Raw genomic sequence first — 23,961 nt, 5'->3', positions numbered from 1 at the left:
AGTGGAAATCCCCACCTGTGGGGGAGTCCCTTCCTGGGGCTCCAACGGCAGGCCCGGGGGACTGAAGTCCGGTTGGTTAAACTGCTCAAATGCAGTTAACTCACTCTTTCCAGTCCCAGAGTGGGCTGGGGACACGTGTTATTTTCATTTCATAGATGAAGAAACTGAGTTGGAGAGGCCAAGTATTTGGTCCCAGGCAGCAAGGGGGAGGTAGTGGGCTCTAGGGAGCCAGTGGCTCGTGGGAGCCTGTCGTCCGGGAAGGCTTGCAGTGGCCCCTCCAAGCTGGGGGGCGTGGGCGGCCTGTTTCCTGTTGGGGGAGGGGGAGGGGACAGGCATTCCTCTTTAGCCTCCCTCCCTAGTGTCGCGGGGAAGCCTGGCGCGCAGTGACTCCGCTTCAGAGCAGGGGCACCCCACTGTTAGCCGCACCCCCCATGAGGCGATAGAGAAAAGGTAAAGGGCTAAGGGGCGAGCAGATGTGGACGCTCAACGGGCTCGGTAGCCTAGGGTGAGGAGGAGTTCTTGGAGAAAGTTGCAACAAGCTGGAGAGCGGTCCGGCGGCCAGGTAGAAAATAGCATACTCGGCCCGTTCCGGGACTAGGCGGGCCTTAGTCCCGGAGCGGAACCCGAGTGGATGGCGCGGCCGAGGCGGGTCGGCTTGACGGAGCCGCCGATAGTGGGGCCAGGCCTGGGCTGGGCCCCCTCCCCGGGAGGTGATGAAAGCCGCGGTCGCAGTTGCTAGAGCCCGCCGGACGAGCGCAGATAAGGCCGGCTCCGGGAGTCCGCAGGGGCGCGCCCCCACGAGGTCCAGAAGGTCGGGCGGCCACGCCCCACAGCGCGCCAGGCCCCGCCCCGCCGAGGCGGTGACTGGCCGGCGCGAGAGGGGCGGGGCCAAGCACACTCCTCCCCTTGGCGATTCCCTTCCCTTTAGGGGGCACGACGCGACTTGGGGGTGGGGGGCGGATTGCTGGGGAGGGCGGGGCCGGAATAGGCTCCGCCCCTGGGCTCGCGGCTGGCGGTAGACGGGGCGTGGTTCGTTGTGGCCCCGCCCTCAAGCCGCCCTCGGCTGCCGCGCGCGGCTCGCCGCCGGTTCCTCTTTACATAACGGCGCGGGGCGGCATGGGCTCGGGCCGTCGTCTCCTCCCGGCCGCCCGTCCGCCTAGACTGTCACGGGCCACGGGGTCCACAGCAGCAGCGACCCGGGGGCGGCCCGGGGCCGCGTCCCCCGGCTGCTGTCAGGCGCTGGCGGCGGAAATGAGGCGCTGGCCGTTTTCCGAGCCGGGGTTTCCTGCCTGAGCGCCGAGAGGCCGTGCGACGCCATGGGCCGGCCGGGCCCCGACCCGCAGCTTGCGCGGTAAGCGCGGCCCGCCGAGCGCGTTGGAGGAACCGGGCGGCCGCCCGCGTCCCGCTTCTGTTTTCTGGCGTTTCCTCATTCTGTTTCTCTTCCCCAATCCCAGACCGCAGTGATGTGGGCGCGGAGGTCAGTGCTTGCAGCTGGGGCCTCCAGAGAGGGGCCTGGCGGGGCGCCGCGGGAGGAACCGAGAGCCGCCCCGGGGACACAGCGTGCTTGGCCCCTGCCTGGGGTGGCGGTGTGTGTGTGTGTGTGTGTGTGTGTGTGTGTGTGTGTGTGTGTGTGTGGACACGTGTGTCACTGGACCTGACAGGCGGAGCAAAAACGGCCCTGGTGGTCTATAGGGGTGGCCTACGGCTCCCTCAAGGCGAAAGCAGGCAGAGGTCGTGGCGGAGCAGGCCCATGACATGCCAGGGGCCACTGGGGAAGTTGCAAGGGTTTTACAGGCTTAGGACAATTTCTGAGCCTTGTCTCACAGGCCCCTCTGGGAGGGGACTCCATTTGGGCAAGGGGTGAATGAATATACATTCTGGAGCTTGTGGGGTGGCCAGCTGGGAAGGGGCTGGCCCAAAGCAGCAGCAGCTGTGGTCTGGGTCCCTCAAGGTCTGGGCAGTGGCAGAGGAGGAAACCGAGGGTCCTAGAGGCAGAAGTTGTACTCTTCCTCCTCTGCTTTGTACCTCAGTTTCTCCCGTGTTAAGTGATAAGACATCTGCAGTTTGAAGGAGGCCTTGTGTGTGGAAAACCCCTGTGCCTGGGCTGGCAGGGAGAAGACCTCAATTACATGCTATTTTCACACCATCCTGTTTTGTGAACCCTTGTTATGGGACCTTCCTTAGCTCTCCTGAGCATTGGCTGCTCTGGGGCTTCTCAAATCTTTGGGCAGGGAACTCTAAAGGACCTGGGCAGGGTCAGTCAGGTGACAGCCCCTTCCTGGTTTCCTCACTTGACACCTACTTGTGATGACCACCAGAGCGCAGACAGAATGGCTCGAGTCTGTTTTGTTGAGGTCATTTCTGCTCCTGTTCCTTCCTGACTCTGTAGCGTCCAAGTCTGTCACCCAGTGCCTGGTCCTTCCTATTCAGGAGACAACCGTCTTAGACAGTGAGGTCAGTTGAGCAGTTGGGCTGGGCAGGCAGCTTGTGTACCTCAGGGTACCTCATTCAGGTGGCTACCTCTAGTCTCCCTCCTCTGGGTCAGAGATGGAAGTGCTTCCTGACCTAGGGTGCCCTCTCTAGCATGAGTAACTGATGGAGAGCATTGGTAGCCTCACAGGAAACTAACTGCCCCCAGCCTGGGCTTATATCATACCCTTTGCAGAGCAGGCCTTTGGGGTCCAGGACCTATAGGGTCCAGTCTGCCTCTGAGGCTAGTCGGCTTTTGAATCTCCCATTGCTGTGAATCTTTGGGTGGTCACTTAACCTCCCTGAGGCAGTGAAGTCATCAGGAGTGGGAAGGGTTTTAACTGCTGTGGAGTATGGCATACACAGAGATGGAGCAGATAGTATTGTTGCAACGAGAGGCCTTTCCTATCACATCCCTACTTCTCTTTGGGGCAGCACACATGGAGAGACTCAGGCTGCTAGCTTCAGGGGTGAGGCCCTAGGCAAGGTACCAGTGTTGATCAAGTCTCTGCCCCTCTAGGATGACTGTGTGCCATGTAGGAGCCTTTCAAGGGTAGGCATTCTAACTAGGTTGGTTGTAACCATGCTAGCTCTGAGGTCTTTGGCCTGTGTTTTAACATCTCTGAGCTACAAGTGTTCTCAGAGCTCTGAAGTGCAGGTGTTGGAGGACAGAGTTGTTCTGAGGGAGGCATGAGGTGAATGAGTTTAAGCTACAGCTATTAATCTGGGGATGGGGTGGTTGGTACTTAATTGCCAGGCTTCCTGGGAAAACGGTCCCTAGAGCCTCTGGGTATTGAGCATCTCTGGTTGGGCGGGGCAGGGCAAGAAGCAGCTTCCATCTGGAGTGTCTGGAGGGGCTGCTCCCTCCTGCTAGGCCTGTTCCCACCCATCCTCCCCAAGGAAACTGAGGCTGGCAGGCTGCCTAGAGGAAATGACTCAGTGGGGGTCACTGGCTGAGTCATGTCTAATTGGACCCAGGAGCCCTGCACCCCAGCTCCCAGTTTCCGGGGGCTTGAGGTCCCTCAGGGACTGGGTAGGTCTCAGACCTGGCTGCATGTCCTTGGCCACTGTTCAGCACCACCTGCTTGAGCCCCATGATTTAGACAACCAGTGTCTCTTGGTCAGTGTTCTGGGGTCCCACTGACCACCACTGGACTCTCTATCCCAGTGTCCCATGTCTCATCCGGATAAGAGACAGGTCCCTAAGGAACCTTATGGCCTGCCCCACCCTGGCCAGCCGGAAACCCAGCAGCTGAGCAGATGGTTGAAAGATTTTTCCTCCCACACAACCCTGTCAAGGGTCGGCAGGGGGGCCAGTCCCCGGGCTTCCTTGTGAGCCAGGCCTGGAGCCCCTTGGGGCCTGTCCGGATGTGCCCCCAGCGGCTGAGGGGGGTGAACTTGGTCCCCAAGGAGGCCTGGAGGGAGGAAGTGTGTGCCCTGCTTGTGGGGCTGACTCACAGCAGCTGACTGGGGGAGGGCCTAGACTTAGGGGTGGGGGCTCAAAATGGCCTCTTGATGCAGGAGGTAGACTTGCCTTTCAGAACCTACCCTGGTGCCATCTCCATAGAGTCCCAAGGGGTCATCCCGGCAGGAAGGGCACACAAGGGCCAGAGGCTGTCAGTGTGTTTCTTTTAAAGCCCCAGACAGTTCAGGAGATAGGGAGGCTCTCCCTGATAGCGAGAGACATCTGCCACCACCTCTGCCACTGTCAACCCTGAGGTTGGTGAAGGAAGCCCTGTCTGGCACACTGTTCTTGGGTGCTAGTCCCCACCTCTTGGAGTCTTCTTGGGGTAGTAGCTGTCTGGAGTATCAAGTTGCCAGGGGTGTGGTGCAAATGGGAGTCAAGGCAGAGGAAGCCAGGCGATACTTCCTGTTCTGCAGATTGGGCCAGCCTGCTGACTCCTGGATGGGTCTTGCTGGCTGTCAAGTGGTCTAGCCTTAGCCTCCCAGGGCCAAGCTGATTCCCTTGCAGCCTGCTTCTTGTAGGCCAGAGTGTAAGGTATGAGACTGGGTCTTCTCAACTCTGAAACATAGAGTCAGTTTAGAGGCCTCCCTGGAGGAGGCAGCCTTTAGAGGGTGGTATGGGGCTTCCTGTCCCAGGATCTAGGGGTGGGACAGGCACAATTCTTGGGTACACACACTGAGCAGCCCTCCATGGCCTGGCAGGTGGAGTGTTCCAGGGGTCCTCTGCACCTGTGACATGGAAGTGGTGGTCAGGCTGAGAGGCTGCTGGGCTGTCTTTGCAGTCATTAACTGGGGGTGGTCACAGAGTCCCTTCCAGCATTCTTGCTGACTGGACAGGTCCACTGTGTTCTTGGATGACTGTGCCTGAGCAGGAGCACCAACCTAGATGCAGCTTCTAGGTACCAGCATTGCCTGTCTGGGTTGCCTGAGGCTGTCTGGGGGCAATGAGGGTGTTGAGAGATGCCACCCACCTTGCTGACTGCAGGGAGCTAACTGCTGCCCTGCTAGTTTGCCATGGGCACTTAGGGATGGGGAAACCATCTCCCCAGGGCCCAGCTCTTCTTTCTTGTCACCTTGGCTGAGCCCAGGTGGGCAGCTGAGGCTGTATCTTCTCTGTGGAGAAGGCAGGAGAGGAGAGCCATACTGATAGAGCCCATTACAAGTTGAACCTGGGTCTCCTGGAGCTGAGCTCTGTTCCTGCCTTCTCATAGCTCACAACTGAGCAGCTGTGTTTCATCTCCTAGCACATTGGAAAGTGTTCATTCATTGGACTGGACATCTTCCTGCTGCCTAGCTCCCTGGCCATCCAGCCTGCAGTCACCTGGGCATAGGGACCACCTGTGTTCCACAGCAATGCCACCCATGCTGCCTGACCCAGAACTGGGTTCCTCCTGAGGCTTGGGCTTTGAAAGTGGGCAGCCTGACTCACCTCCTCTGCCCTTCTAAGTGTCAGGGACAAGCAGCACAGTCATTCTTTTCTCCAGCCTCTGCCAAAGTACCACAGCCCTTAGAGTACCACTGCAGGTACCTATTAATGCTTGCCTGCCTGCCCTGCTACCTCTGGGAAGGGTTAGGTGGAGGCAGTTCCTAGGGCTGTGGGGATAGGGACCTAGGGAACCTCTCTCCCTTCAGGAGTGTCCTCAGTGTCCCGTGTTGGAGTTGGGGTGGGTGGGATTTGACCTGAGACTGGTGTGCCAGCCTGCCTTGCCCAGCTGCAGAGGCACCTGGGGGCACTTGGCTCTGAGTGGACCATGGGCGTTGCAGGAGCGCTTCAGAGTAGTGGAGATGGATGGTACACAGTATTCCTGGCTCCAGCCTTGCTTGTGTGCAGGCCGGATGGGGTCTACCTATCCCTCCAGATGGCTGTGGGACTTTGAGCAAACCCACCTCCCACGCCTTAATTTTCCCATCTTTAACCTGGGCACCCAGCTAGTGAAGATTCAGGGAGCTTGGAGTTGAGCCAGAGTGGATGTGCATTCTTTGTACACTGTGACTGTTTCTAGACTGTTGGTTGGTGTGGGTTGTGGCAGGGCTGCTTGTCACTTTTCAGTTGAGCAGAGCTAAAACAGTCCTTCACATTTCCAGCACTCCACAGGCTGTAGGAAGCAAGTTAGTTGTTGGGGTGCATTTGGGCTCTTTGGAGTTCCCTAGGTGAATGCTGCACTGGTCACCTGTGATTTCATTCCTGCGCCCTAGGGGTTCTGTGATGCCTAGAGTTTAATCTTTGAAGAAGTGGTCAGAACAGTGCCAGGGCCTAAGAGAGTTGGGTATGTGGCCAGTGTCACCTTTGTGAGAGGGTATTGGAGTGAGCCCACAGCTGGACCTGGTTAGCAGGGAGTGTGGAAGGTCCTGCTAGGGTCTGCCTCTGTAGCTGAGCTTCTGGACCCTGATATACAATGTGATAGGCACAAGTTCCAGATAAAGGGGCAGGTATGGATAGAGCCTAGGGTGCTCAGAGGGCAGGCTAGACAATATGGTGCCTAATGGGTGATGCTAATCACTAGGCATCTGTGTATCTGGTTTATCCACAGACTGGGGTGTAGTTCAGATGGTAGAGCCGCTTTACATAGTCTGTGGAAAGCCTGGACTCCATCCCTAGCACCACAGAAACCCAGTACATGTTTGTAAACCCAGACAGGAGGAGGCCAGCCTGGGCTACATGAGGCCATGTCAAGAGGAAAAAATTCTTTGTTCATGCCAGGCCAGGTCTGCAGAAGGATGATATACCCAAATCCAGTTTGGGCTGTGTAGTAAGAACTGAAGTCTTTGTGTGTTTCATCGAGCCCCTGCTGTGGCAGAACATGGAGGAGAGCAGGTGTACCCTGGTCCCAGGGCCTTAGACAAGCCTCCATTGCTGAGGACAGATTTGAGACTCAGTACTCCTTTTGTGATGTTATGAAAACAGACAGGTCTAGGGAATTAGATGCAAGAATGCAGCCCAGTGCCCTTACAGTGTGCAGATGGGGCCAGAGCTATGATATGTATACTCAGCTTGTGGATCATCCAGGCCATGAAGGCTGAGACTGCCTCTCCTGGGTCAAGGCCTGGTGTGTGGGGATATAGCACTGACCAAGGCTGGGGCGAGTTGCAGGGACCTGTGTACAAGACCCACTCCATCCACTCCTCAGTCATTCCACACAATATCCTGAGGGCCTGCTGTGTACCAGGCAGGCACTGCAGTCGGCCCCAGGGATACAACAGTGTGAACAGGCAGGATAGTTAAACCTTAGCTGATGTGGTGGCATGTGCCTGTAATCCAAGTCCAGGGAAGATCAAAACTTCAAGCCAGACATTGGTGGTGCACACCTTTAATCCCAGCACTCGGGAGGCAGAGGCAGGAGGATCTCTGTGAGTTCAAGGCCAGCCTGGTCTACAGAGCAAGTTCCAGGGCAGCCAGGGTTGTTACATAAAGAAACCCTGTCTCGAAAAACAAACAAACAAACAAACAAACAAAAAATAGTTCAGGATCAACCTTGGCTGCACAGTAAATTAACTCAAGCAAACCAACCTGTTTTCCCAGAGCTCACTGAGAAGAGGACCAGGCACTGATTGTGTGGCCAGGGACACTAGACTGCATTTCTCGCAACCTCAATTTCCAACCCATTAAATGTTTGTCAGGGACTGGAGAGATGGCTCAGCGGTTAAGAGCACCGGCTGCTCTTCCAGAGGACCTGGGTTCAATTCCCAGCACCCACATGGCAGCTCACAACTGTCTGTAACCAAGCTCAAAGTGATGTGACACTCGAATACAGGCATAAATGCAGGCAGAACAACAATGCACATAAAGTAAAAATTAGTAAATCACCAAAAAAAAGTTTGCCAGAACTACAGGGGAGCAGGTGGGCCCAGAAATGGGGTTCTTTATACTGTACCTACTATACAAGCACTTTCTCCTCTGTGGCTTGTGCACTGCAAGACCCAGGATAAACAAGTAAGGGTGGCCCGCCATTTCCAGAACCTGGCAGGTCACTTCAACTCCAGTGTAGAAGCCTGTGTACTTCCTGGTAGATATTGCACTTTGTCAGTTCTTTGCATACCATACTATAAGGTGCTTTGCACATAGTAAGCAGTACAAACCAGGAGCCAGAAAGGAATAGGCTGCCTGTGACAGGCAAACTGGGTGATCCTGTTCACTCAGGCTGTGTGAGCTTCAGGGATGTCCCTGTGCCTGGCTCCTCTATGCTTATCTTGTTCAAGGACAGTGCAGTGGTGATCCACTGACATCTTTCTTGGTTGTCTTACACCTGCGTCTGGCTGAGTTCTCCATCAGGCCTAGAGATGCCTACATCCCTATGGGTCTGGTTAGTACAGGTTGCATTTCGTCTTCAGTGTGACTGTCACCATGCTTGCTGTAACATTTAAATGAGTACAGCAGCCAGTCACACTGAACTTTTCCCGGTTCTGGGCTTGTAATTAACATGGGAAGCTGAGGTGGAACATCATTTGAGACACTCAGGATCACAGATGTAACTAACCTAGTGAGAAATGGGGCTGGAGTCTGTTCCCAGCCATGCTTTCTGGAGATGAGTAGTAACCAGCTATCTCAGAGCTTCCCTGCACTCCAAACTGCCCCCGCAGCCTACTAGTTCAGGGTGGATCTGCTGGCTAGGCCTTTCTTGACCACCATTAGATGTATTACTGTACCGGTAAAAACTAGTCATAGAGCTGGGCGTTGGTGGTGCTCGCCTTTAATCCCAGCCCTCGGGAGGCAAGGGCAGGTGGATTTCTGTGAGTTTGAGGCCAGCCTGGTCTACACAGCGAGTTCCAGGACAGGTTCCAGAGATATACCTTGCCTCAACAAACAAAAAACTAGCTGTAGAGAGCCTTGGTTTGTGTACTGCGTAAATAGGCTCGTACATGGTGGACTGTTGGGTCTGGTTTTGGAGTGGCCTTGGGGCTTCTGGAGGAGGTGACAGATTGCCTCCTGCTACAATGCAGACCCAGTGCCCCTGTGTGCTTAGTGAGGGTTGGCACCAATAGCAGGGAGCTGTGATCAGGGCTCTGGGCCTATGAGCAACTGTCTACCTTGAAAACCTTTAGCTGTGGGGAAGGGATCTAAAATTACTCTTGTTAAACTGTCCTCTTAAAGAAGTTGTACTGATTCACAGAACCCACCATAGGTGAATGAAGTGCCGGTGTTTTAGTCTTTAGCAGCCCTAGGTGTCCTGGTCAGGTTTTACTTTAGGTGTGTTGTGAGTAGCCTGCTTCCTGATGGGAAGTTCCCCTCATCCAAAATCTTACTCCCCATGGTCAACTGAGGCTTGAAAATATTACATGGAAAATCCTGGAAACCCCCACACGCATGGCTCTGAGTGGCGCTGAGCTCCCGGAGTCCCTCTGGAGGAGGCTGCTCCTCTCTGGTGCATCCTGTCCACCTCCTGTATCCACCTTGTATGCTCTACGTTGCCCGCCTTCTGGTCTGCTGGTTTCCACGTGCGGGGTTCCCGGGGTGGCCGTGGGGGCGGGGACGTTCCCGGCTCACTGCTCTCTGTCCTGTCTTGCAGCTCGGCCGCCCCGCCTCGCTCTCCACCATGAACGGGCCCACCGTGCAGCCCTCCCGCACGTCCTCGGCCCCCGCGTCGCCCGCCTCCCCGCGCGGCTGGAGCGACTTCTGTGAGCGGCACGCGGCGGCGGCGGCGCGGGAGCTGGCGCGTCAGTACTGGCTGTTCGCGCGCGCGCACCCACAGCCACCGCGCGCCGACCTGGTGTCGCTGCAGTTCGCCGAGCTTTTCCAGCGACACTTCTGCCGCGAAGTGCGCGAGGGCCTCGCGGGGCCGCCGGGCTGCGACTACCGCGCCACCGCCCCACACCACCGCCCCGCGCTGCCCAAAGCACGCAGCTCCGAGGACCTGGGCCCGAGGCCCACCTGCGCCCTGCAGCACCTGCGCCGCGGCCTACGCCAGCTCTTCCGCCGCCGCTCGGCTGGGGAGCTGCCGGGGGCCGCCAGTGACACCAATGACACCGACACCTCTGCCACTACCAGGCCAGGACCGGCCCGCAAGCTGCTACCCTGGAGCCTGCGGGAGCCGCCAGCCGAAGTGGTCAAGGAGGCGGCGCTGCGCTACAGCCTGGCGGACGAGGCGGCCATGGACAGTGGTGCACGCTGGCAGCGGGGTCGCCTGGTGCTGCGGGCCCCGGGGCCAGGCCACGGCCGCCTGCTGCAGCTCTTCGACCCGCCCAAGGTAAGAGACTCCTGAGTATGCAACAGCGCGCCCATAGCCTGGTAGGCCTCTGTGGGCCGGACCTAGCCAGGGCAGTGAGTCTGCGACTCACTGGATGGGTTGGAGCAGGTTAGGTCATAGTTTTGAAAATCCAGATCCAATTGACAGAGACTTAGGAGCTTTTAGGAAGTCCCTAAGGGCTGAGTGGCACCCCTACTGCTGTCACCACCTGCAGTCTCTTTTCTTAGAGGTTTGTTTGCTCCGAGCTGGTGGCTTGGGCTTCACTCTGATTCTGTCAGCAGTGAGGCCCGGGGTCTTTGTGCTGCGCTGCAGCCGCATCCATCCCTCCTGTGGGTGCGTGAGGCCCAGCTGCCTGCCTGGATTTCCTTTCTGTTCTCTGTGGTCCCATTCAGGGTGACAGCCTGGCCGTAGGGTGACAGTGATGGTCATGTGGTGCAGACAGACCACTGGACGTACTTAGTAGCATCCTTGTGTGCTAAAGCACACATTAGTGACCCGGAAGCTGCTGTTCTGCCAAAGGACGGCAGTTGGGTCTGCTAGGGTGTTGAAGGGCCCTGTAAGACAGTCTTCCCTACCGATGCTTGACTGGCCGTGCTCTGAAAAGTGACCCAGAAGACCTGCATTTCACCACTCCCTGCCTTCCCTCTCCACAGTTTGTATGTCTGATTTTGTTTTTGAGAATAGGGTTTTATCTAGCCTAGCCTGGCCTTAGCTAGATAAGAGGATGGCTTTCATGTTTGAGCCTCTTACCTCCTGGCTACTGGAATTATAGGCATGGCATGATCCACCAGGCCTATTTTATGTGGTGCTGGAGATTGGACTTGGGCATTGTGCATGGTAGCAGGACTCTACTCACTAAGCTACATTTCCAGTCCCCGTGTATGTATTTATCTCATTTTTTAAGATTCACTTTTTTACGTTGCATTGGGGTTTTGCTTATAGTGTATGTCTGTGTGAAGATTCTAGAGCTCCTGGAACTGGAGTTACAGACAGTTGTGAAAGGCCATGTGGGAGCTGGAAATGGAATCCGAGTTCTTTAGAAGAGCAACTAGTGCTCTTAGCCACTGAGCTATCTCTTGAGCCGTGTGCATTTATCTTTAATCGTGCGTGTGTGCATGCACATGGAGTTGGAGTTAGAGGTGGTTGTGAGCTGCCTCTCCAGCCCCAATAGTGTTGAAGCTTTGTGTGCTTTTCAGTGCAAACACTGGCCCACAGCTGGCTTAGTGATTGCCTGCTGTTGAGCATTTGGTGGTTTCTGCTTTAGTGCCCCCGCCCCCAAGAGAGGGTCTTATTTGGATGCTCTTGTCTCGGCCTCCCCGGTGCTGAGACTACAGCACTTGCCTCTTTGGGGACTTTTCTTTATACTGTCACAGTGATGTTTCATTAAGTTTCTGTGGGGCATGTGTTTTCATTTCTGTTGGGTGTATTCCTAGAAATGATTTCTGCCAACACCGTGGCTTTCCCCAAGTGGCTGTGCCAGTTGGTGTCCCTGGTGGTGGTGGCTGAGGTACCCTGCCTCCACAGCCTCATTTACTATTTAGCTTGGTCAGCCCCAATGGGCATGATGGTGTCTCAGGAGCATTAGTGTCTCCTACTTATTGTGATTTATCCCCCCCTCCCCCACAGGGTTCTCTGTGTAGCCCTAGCTGTCCTGGGAACTCTCTGTAGATCAGGCTAACCTTGAACTCAGAGATCTGCCTGCCTCTGCCTCCTGAGTGCTGGGATTACAGGCATGCACCGTCAACACCTGGTGTGATTGATTTATCCTTATGTGAAGAGCCGTTTCTTTTCTTTCTTTTTTTTTTTTTTTTTAAAGATTTATTTATTTTGTGTATGAGTACTCTGTATGTCTGCCTCTACTCCAGAAGGCATCAGACCTCATTACAGACAGTTGTATGCCACCATGTGGTTGCTGGGGATTGAACTGCGGTCCTTTGGGAGAGCAGGCAGTGCTCTTAACCCTTGAGCTATCTCTCCAGCCTGTTTTGTCTTTTATTTTGCACTTTGTATGTCTGTATATGTATATATATTTGGGCTTGTATGTGTGTGTGTATGCATGCAGGTGGTGGACAGAGAACAACCTTGGTGTCTTCATTGTTCTCTGCCTTATTGATTATTATTAATTTATTTCTGGTTTTTCTAGACAGGGTTTCCCTGTGGTTTTGGAGCCTGTCCTGGCATTTGCTCTGTAGACCAGGCTGGCCTCAAACTCACAGAGATCCACCTCTGCCTCCCGAGTGCTGGAATTAAAGGTGTGTGATACCACTGCCTGGCCTTTCCACCTTATTTTTAAAGACAAGAACTCTGAACCTGGTGCTCATTAATTCAGCTAGCCCACCTGGCCAGGGACCCCCCCCCCCCCCGTCTGTCTGTCTCTTCCCGAGCTGGGTTGTGCTCAGCTGTTTCTGGAGATTTTGGGGGGTCCTCATGTTCGTAGATCATGCTTTTCCGGCTGAGCCATTCCCTTCGCCCATGTTGCCTTTCTTAGGAGTTCCTAGAGCTTAAGTGTGGTATGGCCACTCCTTTGTTGGACATGTCATGTTGCACAATGTGACTGCCTTTTTACCAACACAAGTTCTTGCCTTTTATGCTGATTCAGTCCCTGTTGTTTGGGCTGTGGCAGGGGTGGGAGGGTATGTGGCGTGTGTGGAGCTCTGAGGGTAACTGGCAGGAGACTTTTGAGGCGCCATCTCCCTGTGTAGCTGAGGGTGGCCGTCAGCCTTTCAGTCTCACACCTCGTCATCCTCAGTGCTAGAATTATAGGTACATACCACCATACTGGGTAAGAAGCCCCTCGTGTTCATGCTTTCTGTACTCTGCTTAAGAAATCTTGGCCACCCCAGGCTTTGTGATCTTTGTCTTTTTCCCCTGAAACTTTGTTGTAGGCTTTCACACTGTGACTATGGGCATTTGGGCTGAGTTGGTGTGTGGGACTGAGGCAGTCCACTACCTGTGGACATGTGGCTGTGTGCTGTGGAGACTGTCTTTCTACTTGATGCTGAAGTACTCATCTGCACTGGAAGTCTTCTGTCCTGTTGGCTTATGCCAACACTGTTTAAATTGCCCAAGTTTACTTGCCTTTTTTCCTCACCCCAGACAGTGCCTCGCTCAGTAGCCTGGGTGGATCTGGAAATGACTATGTAGCAGAAGCTGGCCTCTAAATAAAGGCAGTTGTCCTTCTCCAGCCCTCTTGAGTGCTGGAGTGCCATAACACTTGACTCCTTGTGAATCTGGAGGGACCTGCCTTGCAGCAGGGGACAGCTGGCTGAAGGCCCCAAGGTGGAAGGTATGGAGCATGTCTGAAGGAGGAGCCAGGAAAGCTGCCCGTTTGTGTTCCATGCACACGGGGAGAGTGAACACTCCAGGGTAAGAAACCCTGGAGAAAAATCCTAGGTCTAATTGGGTACGGTGGCACTACCTGTAATCCCTGAAGATAGGAAGAGAAGGTGTCAGATCAAAGTCAGTCTTAGTTACACATCTAAACTGGGGCTAGCCTGGGCTGGGTGAGTTGCTACTTTAGCAACAGACAAAAAGCCTAAGGCTGGGCATGATGGACACCCCCCCCCCCAAATCATCTCATTTTTCTGGAAGCTGGGGAAGGAGGATTACATGTCCATATTGAGCCTAAAATACAATAAGTCCATCTCAAAAAATAGAATCAGACAAAGGGTCCCTGTACCTGGTCTTACCTGTGTGATCTAGTAGAGACCAAAGGACATCACTGGCTGATTGACCTCTGTGCAGTCTCAGGACAGTTGGCTAGGGATGCTGTTTGGGTGCAGTGGACATTGGGGCTGAAGACAGTTGTATTTCAAACACTGTCCTAGCTCGAGGTGCCACTGAGGTATCATAGGGAGCCCCAGCCTTTGCGCCTCCAAGGAACCCAGGCTTGGGGCTGCTGGTCCCTACCACTTGGCCCAGTTGGCAGGGGGTGGTTTCCAGGCCTGGTGACTTCCATGGCACCTGTGCTGTCCCTACAAGGTAAGCAGCCTGGTGGCTCTCCCAACCCCTTGGAGCAACAGGTTAGAGCAGGCTCAGTCTCACTTTGAAACTGAAGGCCTAGTACCACCACTCTCTGTGGTTTCTGTGGTGTCAGAAACAGGAGTGACTCCAGTTTGCCCGGGTCAGGCCTGCTGGAGCTGTTGCTTAGGGAGAAAGGCCTCACAGCTGGTGGAGCGAGGGTTGGAGCGTGGAATGCTGTAGGAAGGGAGCTGAGCTAATGCCAGGCTCTCTCTAAGTGTGGTCTGAAATAGGTGCTTCAAAAGAAGCTGGAATGGTGATGGGCAGGAGAGCCACACACTTGCTGGGCACAAGGACAGGGAGGCTAGGAGGCCTGAGGAGCTCAGGGCATACAGGGACCTGGCCTCCCTTCCTCCCTGCTGTGTGGGAAAGAGGAAGCAGAAAGAAAGGGCTGGCCACTGCCGGCCTGGCGGTTTCCTCTGGGTTGGGGAGGAGGTGGCAGGAAGCCCTATTCTGTACCCACCAGCTCTGCTGGGTTCCAGGCTCTGTGGTCCCACAGCCCCACCCCCACCTCCGCCTAGCCATGGGAAAGGCACTTGACCCTTGAAAGATAGGCCTAGTGGCTTTCCCTGTGACAAGCCACTATAGCTGAATCTGCCACAGAGTCCTCCCAAAATCCCTCTGTGGGGCCCATCATGACATCAACTCCCAAAGAAGACTGGTCCAAGGCTACAGATGGATGCGGCAGGAATGGGGTTGTGTGAGCATTTGGTAGGGGACATTAGGTTGGGATTGTGTTTAAACCCCCCAAATGTGCAGAGCAAGTCCTGCTTGCAGAAGCCACATCCAGATGTCACAGTACTGTCACTTGGGCTTCTATAGCTCCAGTGCCATGAATTCCTGGATTCGGGATTCGGGAGGTGCCAATTAGCTCACTGGCACCCCCTTCATGGAAGTCAGCCAGTTGCTTTGTGGGGATGAAGCCACCAAGGAGTCAGGGTTGTGGCTCAGTGTGGATCACGGCTAAGGGCACTGGGGGAAGGGGCACGCCTGAGCTCATATTTTGGCTTCTGTCCAGGCTGAAGAAGTAGACTTCTGATTCCGTTTCTCAGTATGATAGACAAAGTGCTCTGGGGTGTATTACCATCCCGAGGGGCAGAAAAGACTCCTTGCATAGAAAACTCCAGACCCAGAGCTGGGTTCCCTAAGTGCCCTCCCCAGTTAGTAGTCTGACAGCCACAGTGGGGAAATCCCCAGCCCATTGCTTTGTCAATGGAAAAGGAAGCAAAAGCTCCAGAAGGGCTCCAGAATGGCCTCCTGGGCAGACTTAGGGCCCTCCTTCCTCTCTTCCCTCTGGCTAAGGCTAGGATGAATGGACAGAGCCCCCTCCTGGAAGAGATAGGTGCTGTGGCACCAAAACAGGCACATGGCCTTAAAATGCCTCCACCTGCCTCTGTCTCCCATGTGCTGGAATTAAAAGTGTCTGCTGCCACACCTAGCTATCTTGTTTAATAGCCAAGTAATAGTCCCTTGTATCGTTTTAGCACCCCCTGCCACTCCGATTCATAAGTGGGAAGTAGGCCATTTCCACTTGCACTTTTGGCAAACAATGCTTTGAACATCTGTTCAATGTGTTTAGTAGGTTGTTCACTCTGTGGTTAACATTTTGAGGAGCTGCAAAATGACATGTGGTATTCCCACAAGAGCACAGACAGGTATCCTCGATGACTACTCAGGCCACATCTCCCATATTGGCTGTAGCTGTCAGGGCCCGAGCCAGAACTGGTCAGTGACCATCCCCAGTCCAATGCTCTGCTGTGTCCTTTACCCAGTGGCACCAGCACTATGTACCATCTTGTCACCCCACTCCCCCCTTTATGCTGTGTATCTCACACTAACCTGGAACTGTCCCACCTTTTGGCTTTTATTATATGGCTGTGTATGTGTGTTCTGGTACCTCTAGAGATCAGAAGGTGCTTGTGAAGTCACCAGGTAGGTGCCAGGAACTTGGGTACTATGGGACAGCACAGAGTGCTTTTTCTCTTTGACCTTCATGTTTGTCTGTGTGTGTTGGCAGTTGTGAGCTGCCATGTGGGCGTTGAACCCAGGTCCTCTGGAAGAGCAGCTAGTACTCTTGACCATTGAGCCATCTCTAACCTCAACACAAAGTGCTCTTAATGGCTGAACTCTCTCTCTCTCCAGCCTGACTGGGCATCTGTTTGTTTTTTTGGTTTTTGAGACAGGGTTTCTCTGTTTAGACCAGGCTTGCCTCCAACAGAACCCGACTTTAATCCCCAGTGTTGGGATTAAAGGTGTGAACCGCCACATCCAGCTGCCTGCCATTTCCCTCTTTAAAGTTTTGTTCCTATACCATAACATTTTCTTGCTTGAAGTGAACAATACATTGGTTTTTAGCATGCCTACACAATTGTACAACTGTCTAGTTGCAGGATATCTCAATGGAGAGGACTGTGCCTCTCTCAGCAGTCTGTGCCCTATCTACTCTGTGGATTTTGTTTCCCTGCTTTGGCGGGCCTAATGACGTGATGGGCAAGGATCTGAGCTAGACCCCCAGCCTCCTCTGTATTTTAGGTCTCAGCAGGCTATGATTTTTGTTTCTCTGTACCTGAGCTCAAGATTGAGTCATGGACGACCTGAATTTCTGATCCTAATGAAATTTGTGCCATTCCTGCTTTTTTGGGTGCTGGGGACTGAACTAGGGCCTCCTGCATGTGAGGCAAGCCAAGCCTCTGCCACCCTAGCTGTACTGTATCGTCTGTTGCTGACCTACATGCCCTTTATATGTCACAGTCTGGTCCTGTCACCTGGAGAACAACTGTCTACAGTCTTCTCTGAGATGAAATTCTTTAGGATTCAGGGTTCATCCCTTTTCAGCCTTAATGTTTCCTGAGAACCTCAACATCTAATTTGCCTTGACTCTGGACTTAACCCCATCCCTTGGAAGCACTTTGCTGGGTAGACTGTGTCCCACCCAGTGCTGAGGATGCCTTCTCTAGCCATCGCTACTTTGACTATTGTGTGACCATTGGTTTTTGGCCTCTGGGGCCACTCTGGAACATGCTGCTAAAGCTCACACTGTGCCCACCCAGGATTGCTGCCCTGGGGCGGAGCTCTTTGCCAAGTAGCCTTTGTGCTTAATCTGACTGACCTGTAGGGAACATGTGGGGTGGGTGGGGTGGGCGATGGCTAGTAGAGCAAGTCCAAGCCTGGCTGTCAGGTGTCATGAATCTGAAATTGCAGACTTTCTTACTTGATCCTAAGTAGCCCAGAATGGGAATAAGGTCCAAGAAAGAGGACAGAGTCAGGAAAATGAACGCCCTCAATAGTCTGCTGTCGGACTGATTTCTCATCTGGTTGGCTCCCAGATGTCTCTGTAATCTGACTGGAATCTATTTTGGAACAAAGTAGGATATTTGTGTTTTTATTTTTATTTTGGAGGTTAGCCCAAAGCTCCTGCCTCCACCATACCAGGCTCTAGGATGGCATTGGGGGTGGAAGAATAGTCACAAATGGCAGGACTCAGTTGCCCCAAAGCCTACATCCTATCCTCAGGTCACACAGTAGTAGTAGAAGCCAGGCTTTAGGCTGGGAGTTGCTGTGAGATTGAGGCGGTTCGGTAGGCATAGTCTTCGAAGAAGGCCATTGTCATGGTCCCCTCAGGCTTCTACAGAAGTTCATGGTTGTCTTGTCAGGATTTCAGGGCAGCCACAGGCTTCCTGGGCGAGGTGGCTTCAGGGCCCCAAAGGTCTGTTGAAGATACTGTTGGGTATCAGGAAGATCCTTGCTGTCTCTTGATACATGAAACTGTGTGGCTTTAAGAGTGACCAGAAAATGTGGTTGGCGTGGTGTTGCACGCCTTCAATCCCAGCACTCGGGAGGCAGAGACAGGTAGATCTCTGTGAGTTCCAGGTTAGCCTGGTCTACAGAGCCGAGTTTCAGGGCAGGCCCCAAAGCTACAGAGAGACCCTGTCTTGAACTCCCCCACACCCCCAAAAAGTGACCAGAAATCAAAAAGTGACCAGAAATCAACAAAAGGACCTCAGAGGCAGCCCTGGCACTAGTGTGTCACCCTCTCATTTCCCAGATGGCTGGAGGTGGCTAGTGGCAGGGCTCCTGAACTCTGGCTCCTTTCTGTTGTATCATTGCTAGGATTATACAGACAGAATCACTGTGGAAATGCAATTACGAGATTTGACACTGAACATCCTAACAGCCACAAAAAAAGGTCTGGTTAGCATACAGGAATTATGGACAGGAGTAGGAATCCTGTCTTGCCCATTTGGCCCATCTCCAGCAGGTCCTCCTCACTCCTGTAACAGGCAAGTGGCAAAGTTGATGACACTGGGATGAATCTTTCTGTCTTAAGCTGGGACAGGGCAAGAAGCAGAGTAAGCATGGGCTCTTGGGCTCTGATGTATTTGATTGGAGCACCTGGTACTCTATCCTGGGACAAAAAAACACTTTCCGGCTCTCCCAGTAGATTGTTAGCTTCTGCTGGAAGCAGCCATCAAGAACAATCTCATCACCAGAGGAAAAAAGGACTAGATGGCAAGCAAGGGGAGGGTTTCCCTCCTATGAGGTCTCAGGCTTTGACATGGGAACTGGCATCTGTGGTGCTAGCCACACCCAGAAAGGTGGCATCTCCCAGGTATGTTATGCAGCCAAGTGCACTGCATTGACTCGTACACAAGGGTGTTACTGTACCTCTTTCTTCTAGAACTGAAAGAGACTGCAGACACCCTGAGAGGCCTGGGGGGAGGGCGGCGGGGAGCTATATGGGCTAACCTAGAGTGACGACCCCACCCCTTCTTCCTAGAGTTCAAAGCCCAAGCTCCAAGAGGCATGCTCCAGCATCCGGGAAGTCCGGCCATGCACACGCCTGGAGATGCCCGATAACCTCTATACTTTTGTGCTCAAGGTGAGTGCTGGGCTGTGGTTTCCTGGGAGATGCTGCCCTCTCATACAACATGCATACAGACATAGAGCTGCGTGCTACCTCTCTGCAGGTGCAGGACCACACAGACATCATCTTTGAGGTGGGAGATGAACAGCAGCTGAACTCATGGCTGGCAGAGCTCAGAACAAGCACAGGCCAAGGGTGAGGCCTGCCCCTGCCCAGCCAAGCGCCGATCCTCCCTGCTGGCTCCTTCCTCACCCAGCCTCTTCCCCCTACAGGCTGGAGCACATGGACACAGAGTTACCCCTTTCCTTCATGGCAGAGCCTGACCCAGCCAGCTCTCCAAGAGGAAGCACAGACTCCCTGGACCAAGGTATGTGCCAGACCCTTGACCTCCAGGTGTCCTGGACACGGTGGCCACCATGAATGTTACTACCACCATCTTTCTGCTAGGTGCTTCACCTGGGGCAGTGTTAGACCCAGCCTGCCAGAAAACAGACCACTTCCTGTCCTGCTACCCCTGGTTCCATGGCCCTATCTCCAGGGTAAGAGCTGCACAGCTGGTTCAGCTGCAGGGCCCTGATGCCCACGGTGTGTTCCTGGTGCGGCAGAGTGAGTCCAGGAGAGGGGAGTATGTGCTCACATTCAACTTACAGGGCAGAGCCAAGGTAGGGGCAGGAACTGGTGGGCTTGGGTGGGAGGAAATGTAGCCTGGGCAGCAGGTTGACCTTCAGCCCTTTCCACAGCACCTCCGTCTGGTGCTCACAGAGCGTGGACAGTGCCGTGTGCAGCATCTGCACTTTCCCTCGGTGGTGGACATGCTCCGCCACTTCCAGCGCTCCCCCATCCCACTTGAGTGTGGAGCAGCCTGTGATGTCCGGCTCTCTGGCTATGTGGTAGTCGTCTCCCAAGCACCAGGTAGGAGTCCCCAAGTTTTGTCAAGGGGTGGTGTCACCAGACCACTTTCATCACTGTCCAGACTCATCCATGTCACCTCTCCAGGTTCCTCCAACACGGTCCTCTTCCCTTTCTCCCTTCCTCGCTGGGACTCGGAGCTGGGTCTTTCCCACCTCAACTCTGCTGGCTGTCCCCCCAGCCTTGGCGCAGAGGCTCCCCCTGGCCGAGTGACACCACCAGAGCAAATCTTCCACTTGGTGCCTTCTCCTGAGGAACTGGCCAACAGTCTGCGCCACCTGGAACTGGAGCCTGTGAGCAGTGCCCGGGACTCAGACTATGGGATGGACTCCTCTTCCCGGAGCCACCTTCGGGCCATTGACAACCAGTACACCCCCCTCTCACAGCTGTGCAGGGATGCAAACTTGTGAATGTAACCATCATCCTTTCCCCCAGAGAGCTACAGGCTGCAGTAAGCCTTCCCCAGCTCAGACGTGCCCTCCACCAGGCTGCCCTAGGCCCCCTGTCAGCCACAGCTAGAGCCTGGCCTTTCTCCCACTGTTTACAGATGTAGTTCTTGTGCACAGGTGCCACTAGATGGTACCCTAGGCCCAGTCCCCAACCCAGGAATGGGGCCACAGGCCCAGAGCTGGCAGTGGAAACTGACCGTCAGAGCTGATGACAAACTTCCTACCAGGTAGGGTCGTCGGGAAGCACAAAACACTAACAAGGCCCCGTCTCCCTCCTCCCTGTAGCTTCAGCCCCACAGGTGATAGATGCTTCTCAATCCTGCTTGTACTCTTAGCATTAGACAGAAGCTCTGCCAGAGGGACAGGCTGAAAAGTCAAAAATTCTAAACATCTTACCTCAGATTGATTTTTTTTTTTTTTTTTTTTTTAAAGGGATTCAGGTTTCCATATGAAATCACGGCTTATCTCCCTGTACTGCCCTACTAGGACCCGTGACATTCAAGTCTGGGCAGCTAAGCACATCTGGTTCCCTCAGCTACTCTCAGCCAGCACATTAGTGTCCTTGTCTGCTCCTCCTCAGGATGGTTGCCTGCTATACGGGGTAGCCACTGTCCTCCCTAATGTAGAGAATGAAGTGTGTCACCCTTTCAGGGAAATCCAGGCAGCTTGCAGAGAGAGGAGGGTGGCAAGGGACATTCCATTCCCAGTGCCTTATGCATTAAAAAAAAAAAAAAAACAAAACAAAAACAAAAACAACAAAACAAAACAGGACTCTGGTTTACAGCAGCTTTAGAGAGGATGGGATGAATAGGTGCCTGGGCCTGTGTAGTGAACCCAAATTTATAGCTTGCCCCTGCCCGTACCCCCACCTCAAGCATGCAATGGCTTATTGAGTATGGCTCCATTACACTCCTGCCACAGGCGGTCACTGGTGGAAGAGTGTGCCCTGTACACATGACTTCTCCATCTATCACAGGGGCTAGAGAGTGGGCTGCTCCTGAGCTCAAAGGTGCCAGTCGGTACAGACTTTTAGGTTCACAGCTGTAGCAGTAGAGAATTACAACTTAATTCTTAAACATGTTCATCAGAGGCAAACATACTGATACCCTTCTCATCTGGTTAACTTCTGTACTGGGCAAGCTTGTGTGGCCCTTAGTGGACAGGGAGAGCAGCTAGCTGTGCTCAATTGTGTTCACAGAGCAAGGCATATCCTACATAGGTGCAGATTTGTGTTCCATCTTTAAGAAAACTAGCTTTCCTTCACTTTCCCCAAAAAGTTTGAACCAAAGATAAAAGCAATATTCAGCCACTGGTCCAGACTCATCTCAAAGCTATGTAGTCCTGGAAAGGAGCTGATTGGACAGTTGTATCTCTGCCCCTACAAACTAGGGGTATTCGTTTCTCCTGGGCTCGTCAGACACACAGCTCTAAGTAGGAGGGAGACTGGCCACACACTGTAAACCAGCACCTCCACATGGTGCTGGGACTCACCCACTGTGGACATACGGGAGGACGGCTTCCTTTCAAAAGGTGTATTTTTAAGACGGCTTCCTTTCAAAAGGTGTATTTTTAAGACAAGTTCTTCTCATGGCTCTGAGATAGAGAGGCAGTAAGGTGCCGCCCTTTCTTTCTGCTACAGTAGGTCCAGTTGGCTGAAGGGGAATAGGTGGCTGTGAGGCCCCAGGCCAGATGCCCTCAACAGTGTGATTGCCAGGCAGCACCATCCCCAGTCCCCAGTCGTCCTGACAGATCACCACCGGCAGGTGAGGCCACACTAGGCACTGAGTTGGCCCTATAGAGACTGAAAGTGTAGCTCATCAGTCCCACACCATTGCTTCCTTCTGACTACAACTACACACTAACAGCCACCAGCACCAAAGAATGAAGTCAACTAACCTGCCTTGACTTTAGACCAGCAGTCCATATGGCTTTATCTGGTATAACTCTTCCTCTTGCCTTTGATCATTTCTGGACCGTAGGAAAAAGGAATCGTGATCATTACAATTTTGGGCCAGACAACACTATTTTTACATAAGTTTCTTAACCTAAAAGAAGGCTCATCTCTTCCCTGAGGGCTCTTGTTGAAATGTTACCTTAGTGCAAGCTGTCATCTACTGCCTCCTAATGAAGATGCATCTAACAGACAACAGATGGGATTTCATCTTCTATCAATCATAAAAGGCAGAAGGTATTTTGGCAAATCTTTGTTTTACGTACTGTATGAGTAACTTATTCTTGAATAATGCAAATTTTGCTATAATGTACAAATTGCTTTATGTGAATTAAAGTTTTCAGAATTACAACCATGTTCTCTGCATCACCAACTCCCTCTCCACTTACCTTCCCCTTATAGCAAACTTCTGTTCTTCTGGTTTTCCTGTTCTCTGGATCCCCTCCCAGCTCTCCTAGGGAAGGAACCAGGGCTCTATGCTACTAACAAGCACTCAGCTACTAAGGACAAACCTTCAGACTGGTAAAGAAGTTATCTCCTGCCCCCTGCTGGTAACACAGGCTGAACTGGGATATCACATTAAGTCTGGAGACAGGGGGAAGAAAAAGGAGCTTGCAGATACAGACTTTTGATGGCCCCCACCTCTCTGGCCAGCCTTCCTCCTGGTGAAGCCAACTGCTAATCCACCCAAGAGGGAATCTCAGTCTTGACTTTAGATATCTTGAGCCAGAACTGAAGGTGAAAAAGAAAAGTCATTGGTTAGCACCTCCTCCAGTAGGAGACTGGAGCAGTACACCCAGCCTGCCTGCCTAGGGTCTGCACCCCACAGCAGCAGGAGTCGCCACAAACACACACTGCTGGGTATCAGTTTTTAAAACTTTTTTTATTTTTTAATTTTTTTTTAGTTTTTATTTTATATTATCTACAAAGTAAAAGTTTTCCCTTAACTTAAAAGTTGAACCACTGTAGACAGTGATTGCCTCATCAAACTTGATTTATAAATAATAATCCGTCAGTTTGGCGGTAAGAATTTACTGAACTTCTGTCAAGTTTAGTAAAAGGGCGTTCCAAGTCTTGATTTTTTTTTTTTTTTTAAAGCGGTAATAGCAGCAAGAATCACTCTTGTTACTTCTTTTGCTAGCTGATGCATTCATGACTCTCAAGGGCCATTAAAAAATAAATAACTTCCAGTTTCAGCAAGCAGAGCTGGGTACTTGCGGGACCCTGCGAACAGCACATGGAATTATGGAACAGCCACAAGTCCCTACATGCCTCTACTCGGTCCAAACATCCTCCACTGCAAGTGAACTGTTAGCATTCCTATCGGATGTTAAATCAGTGTTGTATCTTTGTAAAAAACAAAATAAACGAAGTTCTAGTTTTCTGTGCTTCCAGTTGGTAGAAGCAGTAGAAGGGAGGAGGGGATTTGGCCTTTCGGTTCCTCCAGGGCAGCCTTACAACTGCTGTTGGTGGTGGGCTTGTACTGTAAAAAAGAAAAGTGGCTATTTAAACGGAACACAGGCACCACGGCCCACCAGCCTGGTGTCTGCAGCACATGACTCAACCACTCTCCTGCTAGCTGAGAGTAACACTGGAGGGTTAATGCTGGCGCCCCCTCCCCCCCAGCTGCAGCCAAGGTGGGGTTGGGGAGGG

At 53.2% G+C, this 23,961-nt stretch overlaps 1 protein-coding gene across 2 annotated transcripts; it reads left to right on the top strand.

Moving 5' to 3' along the window:
- The first annotated feature begins 1,060 nt into the window (after nucleotides 1-1,060).
- Nucleotides 1,061-23,672, top strand: Sh2b3 (SH2B adaptor protein 3). 2 transcript variants are annotated; one of them, XM_051176584.1, is made up of 8 exons: nucleotides 1,061-1,477; nucleotides 9,438-10,115; nucleotides 18,913-19,014; nucleotides 19,103-19,194; nucleotides 19,272-19,366; nucleotides 19,447-19,661; nucleotides 19,740-19,911; nucleotides 19,996-23,672. In XM_051176584.1, the coding sequence occupies exons 2-8, from the start codon at nucleotides 9,465-9,467 to the stop codon at nucleotides 20,316-20,318; spliced, it is 1,650 nt and encodes a 549-aa protein (XP_051032541.1). In that variant the 5' UTR covers nucleotides 1,061-1,477; nucleotides 9,438-9,464; the 3' UTR covers nucleotides 20,319-23,672. The 2 variants fall into 2 exon arrangements, with proteins under 2 accessions (XP_051032541.1, XP_051032540.1); XM_051176583.1 differs by having other exon boundaries at nucleotides 1,062-1,351.
- The last annotated feature ends 289 nt before the right edge of the window (nucleotides 23,673-23,961 follow it).

The sequence above is a fragment of the Phodopus roborovskii genome, unplaced genomic scaffold (genome assembly GCF_943737965.1).
Source record: "Phodopus roborovskii unplaced genomic scaffold, PHOROB, whole genome shotgun sequence".
NCBI lineage: Eukaryota > Metazoa > Chordata > Mammalia > Rodentia > Cricetidae > Phodopus > Phodopus roborovskii.
This window is presented reverse-complemented; position numbering and strand designations above follow the sequence as displayed.

Excerpts from the sequence above, each read along its gene's own strand:
- Sh2b3 (XM_051176584.1), top strand. The coding sequence starts at position 9,465 with ATGAACGGGCCCACCGTGCAGCCCTCCCGCACGTCCTCGGCCCCCGCG. Across the intron at positions 10,116-18,912 it reads AGCTCTTCGACCCGCCCAAG|AGTTCAAAGCCCAAGCTCCA; the intron begins GTAAGAGACTCC and ends CCTTCTTCCTAG. Across the intron at positions 19,912-19,995 it reads AGTCGTCTCCCAAGCACCAG|GTTCCTCCAACACGGTCCTC; the intron begins GTAGGAGTCCCC and ends TCACCTCTCCAG.